Below are 15,488 nucleotides of genomic sequence, written 5' to 3'. Positions count from 1 at the left end.
AAAGTCTATTAGGGTATACAAATATACCAAAATGGTCCATGACAAGATATACATTACCGCGAGCATGGTTAACTTTTCAACCATAGTACGTCTGTATAAAAGTCTATTAGGGTATACAAATATACCAAAATGGTCCATGACAAGATATACATTACACAGAGAGATGTAATAAGCCGCTATATAAAATATCATTGACATTACCACGTTGGTAAGTCGAGCATGGTCAACTTTTCAACCATAGTACGTCTGTATAATCCTCCATGTTTTCAGTAAAAGAATGTTAAACCCGACTAATATTCAAACTTTCTTTTGTTCATGCAAAAAATGAATAATAATGAAATTATGAATCATAATGGCTTGCCTCATTTCTTATTTTGATCTCAGAATTATTACAAAACTTATTTTATCCACGATTTCTTTTATTTTTTAAAACAAAAATGATGCGGTACCATGTGCAGTAGTTGTTACAAAATAATTTATTCAAATTTACATGAGTTTAGTTCTTTTTTAACTACAGATAATACTAGCATTAACAAATTTACTGACTATATACAATACTTACAACCTACACAATTACACTACAAAATTATTCACAACATTGTACAAGAATAGGATTATATTAGAGTACTCTTTTTTTTACTACTAGTATTGTAGTACAGTATTATTTATTTTATAAATTTACTTACTATACCACCACACAGTACCTAGTCTAACCAGTACAGTACTCAGCCTACACAAACTACACTAAAACAATATTGTACAAGAATTGGGTTTTATTACAGTTATTCTTTTTTTTAATTATTATTAACAAATTTACTTACTATACCACACAATACTAATTACTTTTATTTAGCCTACACACATTACACTATCAACAATATTGTACAAGATCGAATAGGGATTATTACAATGTATTATCTATTATTTAGAAAACACAAACCCTAATGACTTCGATAATAGAAAAATAATCATAGCTTTGGTTACAGCAATAATACTATCGAAATCCTTACAAACAGAATTATCAATCTTCAGCAGTTTTATTGACATTGTCAACCATCCTTAATTAGTAGCCACACCCATTTATTTTGATTGACAGGTATATCCACAACAACCACGCCTCATTGATTGACAAGTCTTGATACCTCTTAAATTTGAAATTTGCAGACAGTCATGTTTTTAGTTTTGTTCATCATGTTCTCATTTTGTTAGTTGCAACATTACCTCAAAGGCAAACAACTCAAGCAGAAGATTCGTTCATGTCGCTCATCATAGCTGAAAAAAAAAATAATAAAGGTAATTATTAAAACACATAAAATGGGAATATTGACTGGTTCATCTGTTGGCATTGATTATCCCACTTTCATAGAATGTGACCAATAATTAACTCTAAAATTACCATTGAATATGGTAGGAAAAAATTTACATATAGATCGACCTGGTAGCCAAATATGGAACGAAGACCCATTCTTTAAAAAAGCTGGTATAAAAATGAACTCTACTGGAGTATGGACTAATAAAATTTGTTACCAAAATGATTTAGTTATTGTATTATCAATATCATTATTTTATAAAATTTCATAAGCATCCAACAGCGAGCATAAACTCGCCAATTACAGAATGGATAAACTATTTTTATAATTTGTTTGTGCTTATAAACTAAGTCTCATTTGAGGCTTAGGGAGTGGTGCTGAAAGAGTCATGAGTTACAACCCTGGCACTATGTCAGGATTGAACCATAGTATTAGGTCAGGATTGACCTTGGAACATTATAACCAGCTACAGCTGCACAGCCACTATGCATGTTTGCAAGAACTTACTTTAATACAGTACAGAATTGGCAGTAGGTCCCACAACAGTTGTCACATTGTCTGCTACAAGGCTGACACATGGCATGCTCACAATGTATGCATTTATTCAAGGAGCGCTGATCACTCCCTGCCAGACATGCTCTGCATGAAGCTTCCACTTGCCCACCACACGCCACTGCTGCTAAAAAGAGAAAATAACACATTTTATTAATGAAAACAAGTTTTTATCTTGAAAATTTACAGGCAAAAACAAAAGTCGTGACATTTTAGCAAGATTTTAAAAAACTATTTACAAAAATCACCTTCTCCTTCTGGTTTGTTGAGTCCTAATTGACCGGTCATATTGAGTTGCAATTGACCAGGTTGCACATGTTGCAGCCCAACACTATCACGATGGGGATGACCATCTGAGCAACCATGTCCATAATTGTTGTTGTTTGTCTGACCACCGGTATAGTAGGCTTTCTGACCTTGTAGCATCAGATTCAATGTGTGAGCTGTAATAACAATACAAACATATTATTTCTATTTCATTTATACTATACAGTACATTCAGGGAGTTGCAACTCCCTGTAAACTGTATATTTATAATTAATTTGCATATATAATTATATCATATATGCAAATTAATTATAAATAAAATTTCAATATTTTATACAGTATAATTATATCAATTATCATATAAAATATTGAAATTTTTATTTTTTGTTTACGTTTTTACAACCACAGCATGATCCACATTATATATTATAACGTAAAGAATTGACTAATCTAATTATAAAATATCAATCAACACATAATATCTGTATGGTGTAGTAGGCTAGGCCTCTAAGTTTCTAATGACCCCACGCCAACAAATGGGCCTTCATCCGCGCAGGCGCGTGTCTCATCATGTCCCCCGATCGGCCGCCGAAGCGAAAACACTTACCATAAACTGCTTTCATATTTTTCTCACTGTTCACTCCCATATTTACTTCTTTTATACCAACATGAGTCTTTAATTGTAGTGGACAGTACCCATACTCTTCCTCAGCTCGAGCACGTTTTGGCATATTGATAATTAGAAAAACAAAAACGTTATGGACAAATTTCTCAACAGAAACACAGTCAGGTCAATCAATCAACTTCCCACTTCTCGAATGACAAATGGCGCGAAAAAAACAATAAAGCGTTCAAAATGTGTCTGCGTTGAAGCCGCCGTCAAACACGTTAGCTGTATTGTCTAGCTATATCACATTTCGCGTTGACATGATTTACAGAGCGAGTTTTCTACGAATTTGACGCATTTTTATGTTCAAAATTTAAATAAATTTAAAATACATACACTCGTCACGGTTTACTGATCAAAGTAATGAATATTCAGATGTCTGTAGGATATATCTCAAACAACATCGAATTTTACTCAACTGCACTAATTTGTTTTCTTCCAAAAATGACCAAATAATAAACAAATATAAATATGAACAAATAAAAAATTAATCAATCGTAACGTCATAGTATTTTGTTTTCAAAATTTATTGTACACGTTTTATTGTTTACTCCCCCAACGACTAGTATTTTTTCTGTGGAGAATACACAATCGTAGTACGTGAACAGACAAACCCGTAGTTGGAAACCGTAAACAATGCGAGAACATAATGTTCAAAAGGGTAAACAAAAATAAATGAAAATTTTACTAAATAATAGGCTTTAAAAACTTTAAGTTATTATGTCAACAATATCTACATCTTTGAAGAACTCGTCAGATGACAAATCTAATAAAGAAAAGGAGGAAAATGATGAAGAATTTAATGAAGAAAGTGGCGTGTTATTTTACGTCAACAAAGATGGTTTTCCAGTTTCAAATAAAACTTGGGAAAGAATGTGGAATGATGTAAGCAAAAAGCACCCTGATGGAGAAGACATGGTTAATGAAATAAGGGATGCAAAGGACTTACCAAAGGTATTATTAATGCCTTGTCTGTAACAAAAACATTTAAATGATGAAAATATTGTATTCTTTGAATATGTAAATACTGAGTGTAAATAAAAAAAACCAGGACCATTATTTATTACGCCGGCGTATTAATTAATTAATATATAATTAACTAAATAGTAACCATTTAATGATTTATATTATTATTAATAGGTCTATTATATTATTACTAAATAAAAATCATGTTTTCTTATAGGCCTAGCCTAGTTCTGAAATATTTATACTGCATAACGAATAATTTCGAAATCTTAATAAAAAATGTAATAAATTATCATTTCTCTTTCAGGTGCCGATACCAGTGGTACCAACGTTCCATGAAGGATCAACAACAGTTTCAGAAAAAATAAAAGCAGTTCAAACTTATATGAAGAATCTTCAGTATCCTGCCATTGTACTATCTAGGCCTGCGTGTAATTCAGGGGCGGATTCAAGGGGTACCCATCCAGCCTGGGCCCCCTTCCCCTATTTCAAAATCCTGGATTTGCCACTATCGACATGGTCAACTATCGCCAGTCACCTATGCATGAAATTGATTCATGCCAAATATGTGTGTCTAATGCCAACTGTTTCCAATATACTGTCCACCTTAATTTTGTTCGGCATAGGGAACTAGATGCACTATGAACCGTGCAGATAAAAAATAATAAATTATATGGATGGTTGACCATAACAAAAGTAAAATTTAATTCAGATTCAGAATAAATTTATTATTGGATTTGGGTAGCTTCACAACTTTCAGATATTTGTTTTCATTCATTCGCTCATATGTTTTTATTTCATAATGCATCACATTATTTTAAATTCCATTTGATATTATGTATAATTTATTCAGTAAACATCTTTAAAACAGCTGGCATTTGAATAAAGTGAAAAACAAATAAATAATCACATTTTTCCTTAAATATTTTTGTTAGCTATAACCATACAGGTACGCAATTTTTTGAAATCAGAAAAAATAGACCATTAACAGGGTAAGAATGACTAGCAAATTGTTGCTATACTATTTTTCTTGTTTATTTGTGGTAAAATGTGTAAATTATGAGTACAAGTAATTATAATCTCTTTTTTCAGGTTGATGGACTCTGCCAAAGAAATGATCAAGGAATCGCTACCAATTAAATGTCTTGAAGCCGTTATTCTTGCAATGTATCCTTTTAATAAATGTCTGACCATTAAACCAAATACCATCATTGACCAAAGCAAAACTTTACTAGTGGTTAATAACATGATTTTAATTGAGAATAAACAATATAAATTGTCGATATTTTTAATACTATATTTCTCTATATTGTGAATCTGCCTTTACATACATAGAAACTTAGAAGAGTCACTTCTTCTGCTCTTTCTGATTTTTGTTCTTTTTGACAGCGCTATATGGAATGATTGATTTATTATATATAAACATTTACCTTTGTATAAAACCTTAATTCGCTATTTATAGATATTTAACAAATTCATTATCAGGGCTCGAGCGATTCCCACTTAGTTTTAAAACAGAATTTTCCGGCACAACTCATCGCCATGTTGTGTTAGGGGTGCGTTACAATGGACGGTTCGGAGCACTGGGTATGAGTCGAAGGTCAGATTTGATGGACAAACCGCTTGTGTTCACAGTAAGTTTGAACAGCTACGTTTGAGGCATATTAGGCCCCTGGCGACAGTGGCGGATCCAGGATTTTGAAATAGGGGGTAGGGGGTGCAGGGCCTAAAAGTAGTGAAACTTAATTTGATGTCCTATCTTTTGCATTACAATTTGTGAAATTTAGAGTGGGCCCAGGCTAGCTGTACTGAAAGCCTTGTTTGAGAACACACAGCTAAGGCAATAGTGGCAAGCACGTAGCCAGAATTTTTAAAGGAGATTCTTTTCTTCCACAAAAGCAAAATTGTTACTGCACTGGTCTCTAGTTTGAAAAGGGCACTTTATAAAGAAGGGGTTCAATTACAAGTATACTGTAATTCACACATTTTCAAAACCATGGCATATGTAACTTTTACATTTTATTTCTGAACTTATTTATTTCAGACTTTAACTGACTTAGTGTTGGACTTTGTGAAAGCATATGGAGATTGTAAGATATAATTAAGTTGCAGTTACAAATTTATCTTAAAACTACATTTGCATTATTTATAGTCTTCACTTAATATACTATATTTCTTTTCATATTTTTTCTTAGATTGGCATGTAGTACAAAAGGTTAAAATTGGTCTACCAGTACCTCATGACCCACTCAGCTATGTCCCCATCGAATGGAAAGTAAGTTAGGAGCATTTACATGCTTGTGTAAAATAAATTTTTACATGAAATAAAGAATTTGAATATATTAGGGAGCATTCCACTGGACCTAGAAATCATCAAATCCGAGTTGAGGTGAGGAGTGGGGACACACGTCACAATATTCCCACATGTGCACAATAAACTAAAATGACATAGTTTGGTCATCACAAATCAAAAGCTTCCTATGTACTTGTAAATTAATATAATAATTATTTTTGTAGTATTTATCCTTGAACATGGTACAATTATCAACCAGTGAAATAAGAAGAGATATTGAAAAAGTTGCAAAGGAAATGAGAGGAAGGGTAAGAATATATTGTATGGGTTGGTTTTGTACACTGTCCTAAGCAATTCCCTGCTTCAGTCTTAATTACACTAAAAAAATAAATTTCTTTGTTAATTACAGTAGCTAGAAAGCCATTCCTTCAGATTTTATACTCTACATAATCATGAACATATACAATGGTAATGTTAAATCTTTTTAACAGTTCAAAATGGCAGCTAACTGCTATGGTGCAATGCAGCGAGACGTCAGAAACAGCTCGTCTCCAAGAAAAGAAAGCAAATCCAAGGATAGCACACCAAAGAAAGAGGCATTAAGTAAAAAGCCGCAAGATATTGACACTACTGCTGTCTTGGACAAACTACAGATTGCAGATTATGATATAAGAATATAAAACTATTAATATGTTATTCCAAGATGTGAAACTGTGTAGAGAGGGAGTGGGTTGGCAGCCCGGCACCGCCTAATTTGTCAAAATCCTGAATCCACAACGGTTTCAGGAATCCAACTTTATACTGTACGGTACTCCACTATTTTACAGTATTAAAATATTAAACCTTGGACAGAGACAAGACAGATGTGTAATAGAATTATGCCAAGAGAAAGACGAGTTGTTATTATATCTTTGCTGCGAGTAAACTTGACAACAAATGGTTTAAATTGTGGAAAGAGAGAGAATATTATGGTGAAAACTGCAATAGATCTAATTGCAATACAAGGAGGAGCTGAAAATGACAATTAGACATTCAATTCTTCAGCGTTTTAAAACTTTTTTTTCTAAAGCCCTGTCTACACTATCAAACTTCATGTGACAAAAATGTGATGTGCCCATATATGGATATGTCATATCACTATTATATTTGGGCACATCACACTTTTTTGGTCAAACTTGAAAGTGTAGACAGAGCTTTACAGTAGTATTGTAAATGTGTAGATTTAGATAATTATTTCAATTGTATTGACTATTGGATCATATAAGCTAGCATAACCTATAAAATACTAAATAATTTTATAATAAATTTTCTCAAATATATTTCAATGACATTGCATTTATTTGTTTATATTTCAAATTTAATATATAACTATCAAATCAAAAGTATAAAAATATTGGAATGTATTTAAATTTGTCCATAATTCTAAATTTAACTACTTATGCGATACCTTCTTGATTTTTAACATTTATGTAACAGTATTAAGTTTAGATATTTTATCAATTCATGTTGGAAAAAAGTGAATGCTGGATATTAACATAAAATGTAGGACACTTGTAGCCAATTCCACGATAAAAACAAAAACAGTTTAAAACTGTACAAAAACTTTTCTTGTTAATGCTATGCAAAAAAAAAAATACTTATGGATAACTGTTACTATTTTTATAGTAATGGGAATGATATTTCTGGTGGCACATACAACATATAGGGAATGGTTTACAACCTGGGTTACAGCATGGTTCTAAATTTGGATCAACATCTCTTGTGATCTGCGATGTTCCCCAGACCATGCCTTTCTCGAACAATGCCTTCAATTCATTTATCTCTGCTATAATGCTTTGATATTCTGTAACATTGTTCAGGTTAAACTGCTCTGACGGATCTTGTAGAAGATCAAATAATAGAGGCGGGTCGTGAGCGGTACGCTTGCTCGTTGGTCGGCAATCAGGATCGTGATTATCTGGATCAGAGTTTATCTGTCCTTCGGTGTAATAATGCGCTTTGAATTGCCGGTTCCGCACAGCATACAATCCGTATTGAGGATTTGGTTCGGTAAAATAATAATAAAATGATTCACGTACACCCTGGTGGTAAAATAAAAAAAAAATATTAAGCTTATTCTAAACTGGAAACTTTTGCTTGTAAACTCCAAGTTTGGAAAGAAAAGTTTTCAAAAATTAGCAAAAATATTTTTTAAACTGCAGAAGTTTGCAGAAGTCTACACTAGTACTAGTACGAATTTAAGTTTGCAAGAAAAATGTTGTAAAGTTTGCTACTGTAGTGCAGACTATTATACTACAAGGCTTTAGTCAACCTTCCCAAAACTGGACACCATTGACCCCTGACTCACCTTCGTTCCGTTGAATATGATAGGCGACATGTCGACTCCATCAATGGTAGCTTTTGGTAGAGAAGCACCCGTAATCTTGCAAATAGTTGGAAGAAGATCTAATGTACTGCCCAGCTCGGTCGTTCTTCCTGGTGCAATTCTTCCTGGCCAATGCGCAATTGCTGGAACTCGCTGACCTCCCTCGTAAGATGTTCCTTTTCCACACTTCAGTAACCCTGCATTGCCTCCTCTATTTTGGTTTCTTAAACTAGGCCTGAAAACAAATGAGATTTATAGTAGTTTTATTATAAGAACAAAAACTCTAAACCTGGAGGGGAAAAATGGTTGGCCTATAATATGCAACTTTTACACTCAATCAAATGCATACCCATTATCTGAAGTAAAAAAAACCAATGTGTTTTCAGATAATCCACTCTTCTTTAATTGGTCCATGACTTGTCCAACTGCCCAATCAAGTTCTGCTAATGAATCGCCAAAAGTCCCACGAAGTGTAGAATTCCGAAAATTTTTACCAGCAAACTGCGGATGATGGGTGTGTTGGAAAGCAAAATACAGCAGGAATGGACTTCCAGATTTAGCGTTAGTTTCAATATAGTTTTTTGCTCTATCGACGTATCGTTCAACTAAACCGAGAAGATCTACAGGTTGATCGATGATCGTAGTGCCGTTATAGAGTGGGCAGCCGGTAAATTGCAGGTCACATGTGTTAAAGCATTTATCTCCCGGATAGAAACATTTGAGACACGGACACATATCATGAGAATAAGGAATACCCATGTACTCGTCGAATCCTTGATTTGTCGGCAAGTACATCCCTGCTTTCCCGACTCCAAGATGCCACTTGCCAATCATTGCGGTCTTGTAGCCCTCTTGTTTAAGAACTTCTGCAATCGTAGTCTCGTTGAGTGGTAGACCACCTTTATTTCCAGGGATTAAAACCCCAGGCCATATCCCAGATCTTGTTTGATATCGTCCAGTCAAAAGGGCAGCTCTGATGAGTAAAGTAATTAAATTATAAAACATATTTGAATTTTCTATTCTTTGGACAAATGTATAGTGCATAGTTCTTCCTCAATCATTTGTGATGAAACAATACATAATTTAAACAATTTAATTCAAAGACTTTCAAAAAAAGTAATACAGTACTTCACATCTCATCCAGAGGATGATTTTATACACAAGGACTAAATAAAACAAGGATTTATTATTAATGCCTTACTAGATAGTAGTCTTTTTTATTTAGAAAAAAAGGAAATTGAGCCTAGAAATAATTTGTTAATAATAATGTGTAGGCCTATCAAAATCAAAGGATCGACCTGGATGGGCTGCATACTGGACTAGCAGAATAAAACTGAGTAAATCGGAGACCATTTTCTGCTAGAATATTGATGTTGGGTGTTGATGAAGTTGGGTGGCCGTAAACTTCTAAATCACCATAGCCAAGGTCATCAGCAAATAGAATAACAATGTTTGGTTTTCTCTGCGCATATGAATTGCAGAAACATGAAGAAATAACTGTAAAAACAAGCAACACAGAAAACCCAGTCATCTTCTTTGTGTTGTAAATACAGTGTGTGTGTGGTCACCTGACTTGCCAGAGCCATTTCCAAACAGCTTAAGAGTAAAGCACGTTGATTGGTTAAGTAGTATTTTTATCCAATATATTAACCAATAACATCACTCGTGTAATCACTAGTCGTTGTAGAGAGCCAGGTAAACATTCCTTCATAAATTTTGTTTCTTATAAATTTAGCGGTTGTTTCGTGGGCAAATTTTATCGTTTTTACTGCGTACAAAATGGACGAAGAAGATTTAACATTTCAGTCAAAGAAACGGGTAAATTAAAGTAATTATTTAAATAAATAAAATTTAGATCGTGAGAATATATCTTTGCAAATCTTTTGTTTAAAATGCTAGGCCCCTACTCTACTGTAACAGCTACTCTCTTTTGTTTGGTTGTGTGCCGTTGTATGGCACCGTTGTCCCAGGCTGGTTTCGGGGTTGACATTGCTTAGCCTAAAAAAATAAGCCGTGAATTATACTGTATTACCTTATCGATTCTAGCTTATTATATATATAAATTAATCATGTATCAACAAAAAAAACTCAATTAAATAGGCCCTAATAGTAATACCATATAGTAATATAATATATATTATATAGGCCTAATTAATTTTTAGTTTAAATAAATTATTTGACCAGGATGATGAATATAATTATGACATTTAATTTCAATTTTTTGTTTTCTTCCAGCATGCCAAAGGAGGACGACGAGCCAGACAACATAATCCAACTGATCATGAAGATGATGCAAAACCAAATGGAGACATCGTCAATGGTGATGAACAAACAAATGGAACCGATAGAAAGGTAATCATCAATCTTACAAGAAAATAATAATAGAGGTCAATAGAATCCCCACCCCACCTCTCAATGCACTGACCTCTGCAAGAAATATCAAATTTATTTATGGTTTTATTTCTCATCAGTCACCTGCAGGGCCACCAAAACCAACGAGAAGACAAGGAGGATGGGCAGATGAGACTTCAAAACCAAAAAGGTGGGTGTATCACTTTTATTCATATTTTGATCAAAAAATAAATATATACATCAGGTATAATATTATATTAATTTAATGTGATTATCTTCTTTTTGAAAATTTTAATTTCAAATATGACTAATTTTTATTTTTTGTATAATAATGCTGTAGTAGATCAGAGGATGAAGCAAGGGAACAAGTGTAAGTTAATGTAGTTAAATCAATGTGACACCTGTATGGTAACTTATGCAAATCAGTTTCAATAGTTGTCTTGTTACATGTGGCTATTCTGACACTTCTGAAAGTTCAATGATAAAAATAAAAAAGTTATTAAATTATTATATTTAATATAGCATTGTATTATTTAATGGTAAGACTAAGATGCAATTGTTTGATTACTGGATGGACTAACAGCCTGACTTACCAATGCAGAGAGACCAAAAAAGAGATATGCAAACTGAATAATCTGGACTATAAAACTTAAGCTCTGTCTACACTATCAAACTAGTTTGACAAAAAAAAAGTGTGATGTGCCCAAATATGGTAGTCATATGATGTCATCGTGTCCATATATTGGCACATCAAATGTTGTTGTCACATACAGTTTGATAGTGTAGACAGAGCTTTACATTACAATAAACAAATGATAATGTAGAATGTTATTGCTTTAAATATGTCTGGTCTTAGCCCTAGTTCACACATAACAGTACATTTATAGATTTGTTTATTTATAAATATGTTTGACATTGATAAATTCATTACTTGTTCAAATTCAGGCTAATTCACTTTACAGATTATTTCATTGCTTTTGTATATTGTATTGTCTTTAGGCAAAGAACATGCTTTTGTACTATGTACTGTACTATTCTTAATTAATCCAGAAGAGTCATAAATACAATATCCAGTACAGTAAATAAAGCAATTTTTTTTTTCAATCTTAAAATTATTTTTGACCAACAGGGGTGGAGAAATAGAAAGTTTTGATGAGTAAGTGAGTTTAGTGCAGTTCTGTTTTAAGTCTAATGTCTTTCTGTCTTGCTTTGTGTTCACACACATTTGTTTAATGGTTCTTCTTCATGGTTTAATAAATTTGGCAAAATAAAAACGATATAAACATTTTTTTTTTAATGAATGAGGGATGGGGGTGTTACTTGCTACTCATCAGTATTTTTACAGGGACTACCAGTGCTTTGGAGTAGATTAGTATTCACTTATATTATATATTTTCACTCATGAGCAGTTGTTCACATGGTGTACTGTGTTCATGATTAACTATACCTTACTTGCATAATTTGCACTTCTTGTGTGTTTTACTAAGCTACTGTATTTACAAGTGTTTATATTCTGAAGATTTTATGTATTGTTTTCTTTTTTTCAAATGTTAAACTCTTCAAAAACTCTTGCTTTTTAACGGTACACTTTCTTTCAATTTCTTGAATGTTTGTGATCTGGGAAACCCTTTTGATGGTGACAATTTTGACGTTAAAAGCAAACGTTCTAAAATTGACGAAGCTTCTTTGGGACTATCATTTGCTAAGTTTTCCCAGATCACATCAAATTCTGATGGGTTTTTGGTTAAATTTAACTGTTTATTTTGAAAAACTTTACAAAAACTAAAAAATGGCTATTTAAAGTTTGATTTGATTCATCTTTATTGTTCATGTTTTGGAACAATACATCTTTAAATAAAATGGTTTCTAATTATGGTTTCTTTTTTCTTCTAGTTCAAAATTAAAAAATTCAACAATGAGTCCATCTAAAGAGGATTCCGATGATGGTGAGGACACTACTGTTGCTTCCTAAAGCTCTGTCTACGTGTGAAAGTAAAGTGTGATATGCCCAAATATGGTAGTGATATGACGTCATCATGTCTATATATGGGCACATCACATTTTATTGTCACATAAAGTTTGATAGTGTAGAGCTTTAGTTTTCATTATATATATGCCTAGATGAAGAATGGCTTCTAAAATGTATTATAACAATGTATTATTCAATTCAATATAGATATGCCTGTAATACCAGATCTAGATGATGTTCAGGAGGAAGACATGGCCACGCAGATTGCAGCGCCCCCTAGTGTTCAAGTCAATAGAGTAGCTACGTACCGTGAACTTGATGACGACCTTCAAAAACACTCGCAACTTTTAACTCTAGTAAGCATAGAGCATAGTGTTTGCTGGACAGTAGTGACAAAATAGTTCCAACACCAACAAAAATAATAAGATTATATCCACCAAAACACTTAAGGTGAAAAACAAAAGAAAACTAATCCGTAAAAAACTACCAAATTTTGACAAGAAACCCACGTAACCACTGGGTTCCTTTAAAGTGAACACAGCCAGACATTTTTTAAAATTCTGCATTATTACTACATTCCCCTCACATAGCCACCACATGATACTGCTTATGACGTCATACACTGCACTCCTCATGTCTCGACAATAGATAGAGGGTGCTGACCTAAAAAAACTACCTCCCCTCTTTTTAACTTCAGATGTTGGCATGTATGATAATCTTAAATTTATTAAAAGAGTACATGATTAACATATTGATCTCACTTTTTCTTCAATAGGATAATGAAATAGACTTAAAGTTACTGTCTAAAGTGTTGTCAGCTGAGTCGGAGGTGAAAGAGGAAGACAGACCGTGGGATTGGGATCGATTATTCACAGAAATATCATCCGATTTACAAAACGAATGGGACAAAGATAACCAATCAAACTAGTGCAATAGATTTTGAATAAATTTTAGTTAATAATTAGCGATACAAACTATTAAAAAGACACCTTTTAAACCAATCGGAATGATACATTCCAGGTGTAATACAATCTCGGTCCTATTGATTTCTAATTCTTTTAAGCCTTGTCTATGCTATCAAACTTTATGCGTCAAAAAAATGTGATGTGCCAATAATTATATGCATATAATGATGTCGTATCATTACCATATTTGGGAATATCACTACCATATTTGGGCACGTCATACTTTTTTGTCAAACTAGTTTGATAGTGTAGGCAGAGTTTTAAACCAATCGAAAAGATTATTAAAGACATTCCAGGTGAAACTAAATCTTGGTCTTTATTGAAAGATTTCTAATACTTTTAAGCAATGCAAGCAATGATCTGATTGGACAATGTGCGTTGTACTTACAAGTAGGAATTCAACCAGCAAGGTTGCACTTTATCGAGAAATCTTGTTATCACCTTCCCTTTTATTAAAAAATCTACGAGCACAAATAAATGTTTAAGTGTGCTGCCCTCAAAGTTGTCCATAGTTACAGTACCTCAAAATGTAAAGAACAAATGTAGCGGTCATATTATTTAAAAAATTGTTTGTACATACCGATTGTAACAACATATGTACGTCACATTGCAGCTGTGCGTATTTCTCACCCTACAAGGCTTAGTTATTTAGCCGGGTAAGTTGGTCTCATGGGCACAGTTATTGCTAATTTTGGTGGGTAGGAAACCAACTTACCTGGGTAAATAATTAGGCCTAAACGGGCCTACAGATAAATAGAAAAAGGTTGAAACTCACCCAGCTTCAGCATGGACCTTGAAGTGTAGCGTCTGAGTAAAACAGGCTTATGTTCTGTCACGCACCACTGCACTTGATGTAGGGGTAATGAATATTCATGATGGTATAGAGAACCATCACAATAACTATCATCACCCCAAATAATGTAACATTCATAAATTTAAAGTAAACCAGAGAAAAAATCTACCTTAAAATGTTATGTAATAAGCCAGTTTGGCTAACAAAAATTATAATTTTAAGCGTAGGTTATGATATGAAGGGGTTGTAATTATTTTTACATATCCCTGGGCTAGGCTTGAAAGAGTAAACGTATTTGAATAGCATTCCAAGTTTATCATATTAATTAGGTAAATGTATTACTGTATAGTATTTAAATTATAAATTACGTTTTCTTTGCAGAGAGATTGAGTTATTAAAAGTAAAAAGGATCAACACTGTATTGTACTTTGTGATATCAACAATAACAATTGCAATGAATGATATAGTCAAAATTATATCAACAACCCTGATTACACTACATTGTCCCCTCTCCCAATCAAAATCATACCAATAAGGAGCTTTTGATTTTCGACCTATAGGGCCTACGCATGATGTTGGTCGTCTGACCTTGAATCAAGAGGGGAAACACATCGCAATGTCCCTGCATGCTTATGGTTCCTAAAGCTTTGTTCTCACTAGGACACAACGCACGCGAGTTGACCACTTTGTGTTGCATTACGTCCTTGCATTGCGTCTTAGTGGGAACCAAGCTTAAAAGTCTGTCTACACTATCAAACATGTGACAAAAAAATGTGATGTGCCCATATATGGACACAATGACATCATTGGGCATATCACTACCATATTTAGGCACATCACTACCATATTTGGGCAGAGCTTAAGTCGTTGCAAATCAAAAGCTCCCTATTAAATTATTTATAAGGGGTGAAGAGTTTCAGATTTATTCCATCATTGATGGTATTTTACGTTCACATCATCATCAAAACTTCACCCTGTATTTAAATTTA

At 33.2% G+C, this 15,488-nt stretch overlaps 4 protein-coding genes across 6 annotated transcripts; 2 read left to right on the top strand and 2 right to left on the bottom strand.

The window, feature by feature from the left end:
- Window positions 1-458: 458 nt before the first annotated feature.
- LOC144851960 (apoptosis regulatory protein Siva-like) lies at window positions 459-3,066 on the bottom strand. 2 transcript variants are annotated; one of them, XM_078709634.1, is made up of 4 exons: window positions 2,737-3,066; window positions 2,111-2,305; window positions 1,818-1,989; window positions 459-1,272 (listed from the first exon to the last, which is right to left on the bottom strand). In XM_078709634.1, exons 1-4 carry the CDS (start codon window positions 2,858-2,860, stop codon window positions 1,218-1,220), a joined length of 546 nt encoding a protein of 181 aa, XP_078565760.1. In that variant the 5' UTR covers window positions 2,861-3,066; the 3' UTR covers window positions 459-1,217. The 2 variants fall into 2 exon arrangements, with proteins under 2 accessions (XP_078565760.1, XP_078565761.1); XM_078709635.1 differs by having other exon boundaries at window positions 1,818-1,986.
- Window positions 3,067-3,412: 346 nt separating this feature from the next.
- On the top strand, window positions 3,413-7,350 carry LOC144851400 (tubulinyl-Tyr carboxypeptidase 1-like). The gene is made up of 9 exons (XM_078708828.1): window positions 3,413-3,750; window positions 4,070-4,161; window positions 4,698-4,754; window positions 4,855-4,929; window positions 5,225-5,396; window positions 5,807-5,852; window positions 5,958-6,037; window positions 6,280-6,363; window positions 6,547-7,350. Exons 1-9 carry the CDS (start codon window positions 3,517-3,519, stop codon window positions 6,733-6,735), a joined length of 1,029 nt encoding a protein of 342 aa, XP_078564954.1. The 5' UTR covers window positions 3,413-3,516; the 3' UTR covers window positions 6,736-7,350.
- Window positions 7,351-7,374: 24 nt separating this feature from the next.
- LOC144851399 (arylsulfatase A-like) lies at window positions 7,375-9,959 on the bottom strand. Its single transcript, XM_078708827.1, has 4 exons — window positions 9,719-9,959; window positions 8,770-9,393; window positions 8,403-8,655; window positions 7,375-8,136 (listed from the first exon to the last, which is right to left on the bottom strand). Exons 1-4 carry the CDS (start codon window positions 9,949-9,951, stop codon window positions 7,693-7,695), a joined length of 1,554 nt encoding a protein of 517 aa, XP_078564953.1. The 5' UTR covers window positions 9,952-9,959; the 3' UTR covers window positions 7,375-7,692.
- A 145-nt stretch (window positions 9,960-10,104) lies between these two features.
- On the top strand, window positions 10,105-14,013 carry LOC144851626 (intraflagellar transport protein 43 homolog A-like). 2 transcript variants are annotated; one of them, XM_078709186.1, is made up of 7 exons: window positions 10,105-10,238; window positions 10,656-10,772; window positions 10,892-10,962; window positions 11,902-11,928; window positions 12,666-12,718; window positions 12,949-13,097; window positions 13,517-14,013. In XM_078709186.1, the coding sequence occupies exons 1-7, from the start codon at window positions 10,200-10,202 to the stop codon at window positions 13,667-13,669; spliced, it is 609 nt and encodes a 202-aa protein (XP_078565312.1). In that variant the 5' UTR covers window positions 10,105-10,199; the 3' UTR covers window positions 13,670-14,013. The 2 variants fall into 2 exon arrangements, with proteins under 2 accessions (XP_078565312.1, XP_078565313.1); XM_078709187.1 differs by lacking the exon at window positions 11,902-11,928.
- Window positions 14,014-15,488: the final 1,475 nt, after the last annotated feature.

Source organism: Antedon bifida, chromosome 9 (genome assembly GCF_963402885.1).
Source record: "Antedon bifida chromosome 9, ecAntBifi1.1, whole genome shotgun sequence".
Taxonomy (NCBI): domain Eukaryota; kingdom Metazoa; phylum Echinodermata; class Crinoidea; order Comatulida; family Antedonidae; genus Antedon; species Antedon bifida.
This window is presented reverse-complemented; position numbering and strand designations above follow the sequence as displayed.

Coding starts and splice junctions, on each gene's coding strand:
- LOC144851960 (XM_078709634.1), bottom strand. CDS start 2,860: ATGCCAAAACGTGCTCGAGCTGAGGAAGAGTATGGGTACTGTCCACTA. Junction 2,306..2,736: donor AAATATGAAAGCAGTTTATG/GTAAGTGTTTTC, acceptor TTGTTATTACAG/CTCACACATTGAATCTGATG. Junction 1,273..1,817: donor CAATTCTGTACTGTATTAAA/GTAAGTTCTTGC, acceptor TTTTTTTTTCAG/CTATGATGAGCGACATGAAC.
- LOC144851400 (XM_078708828.1), top strand. CDS start 3,517: ATGTCAACAATATCTACATCTTTGAAGAACTCGTCAGATGACAAATCT. Junction 3,751..4,069: donor ATGCAAAGGACTTACCAAAG/GTATTATTAATG, acceptor TTTCTCTTTCAG/GTGCCGATACCAGTGGTACC. Junction 6,038..6,279: donor ATGTCCCCATCGAATGGAAA/GTAAGTTAGGAG, acceptor TTATTTTTGTAG/TATTTATCCTTGAACATGGT.
- LOC144851399 (XM_078708827.1), bottom strand. CDS start 9,951: ATGACTGGGTTTTCTGTGTTGCTTGTTTTTACAGTTATTTCTTCATGT. Junction 9,394..9,718: donor CCAGTATGCAGCCCATCCAG/GTCGATCCTTTG, acceptor TTTACTCATCAG/AGCTGCCCTTTTGACTGGAC. Junction 8,137..8,402: donor TCATATTCAACGGAACGAAG/GTGAGTCAGGGG, acceptor TTTTACCACCAG/GGTGTACGTGAATCATTTTA.
- LOC144851626 (XM_078709186.1), top strand. CDS start 10,200: ATGGACGAAGAAGATTTAACATTTCAGTCAAAGAAACGG. Junction 11,929..12,665: donor GAAATAGAAAGTTTTGATGA/GTAAGTGAGTTT, acceptor TTTTTCTTCTAG/TTCAAAATTAAAAAATTCAA. Junction 13,098..13,516: donor ACTCGCAACTTTTAACTCTA/GTAAGCATAGAG, acceptor TTTCTTCAATAG/GATAATGAAATAGACTTAAA.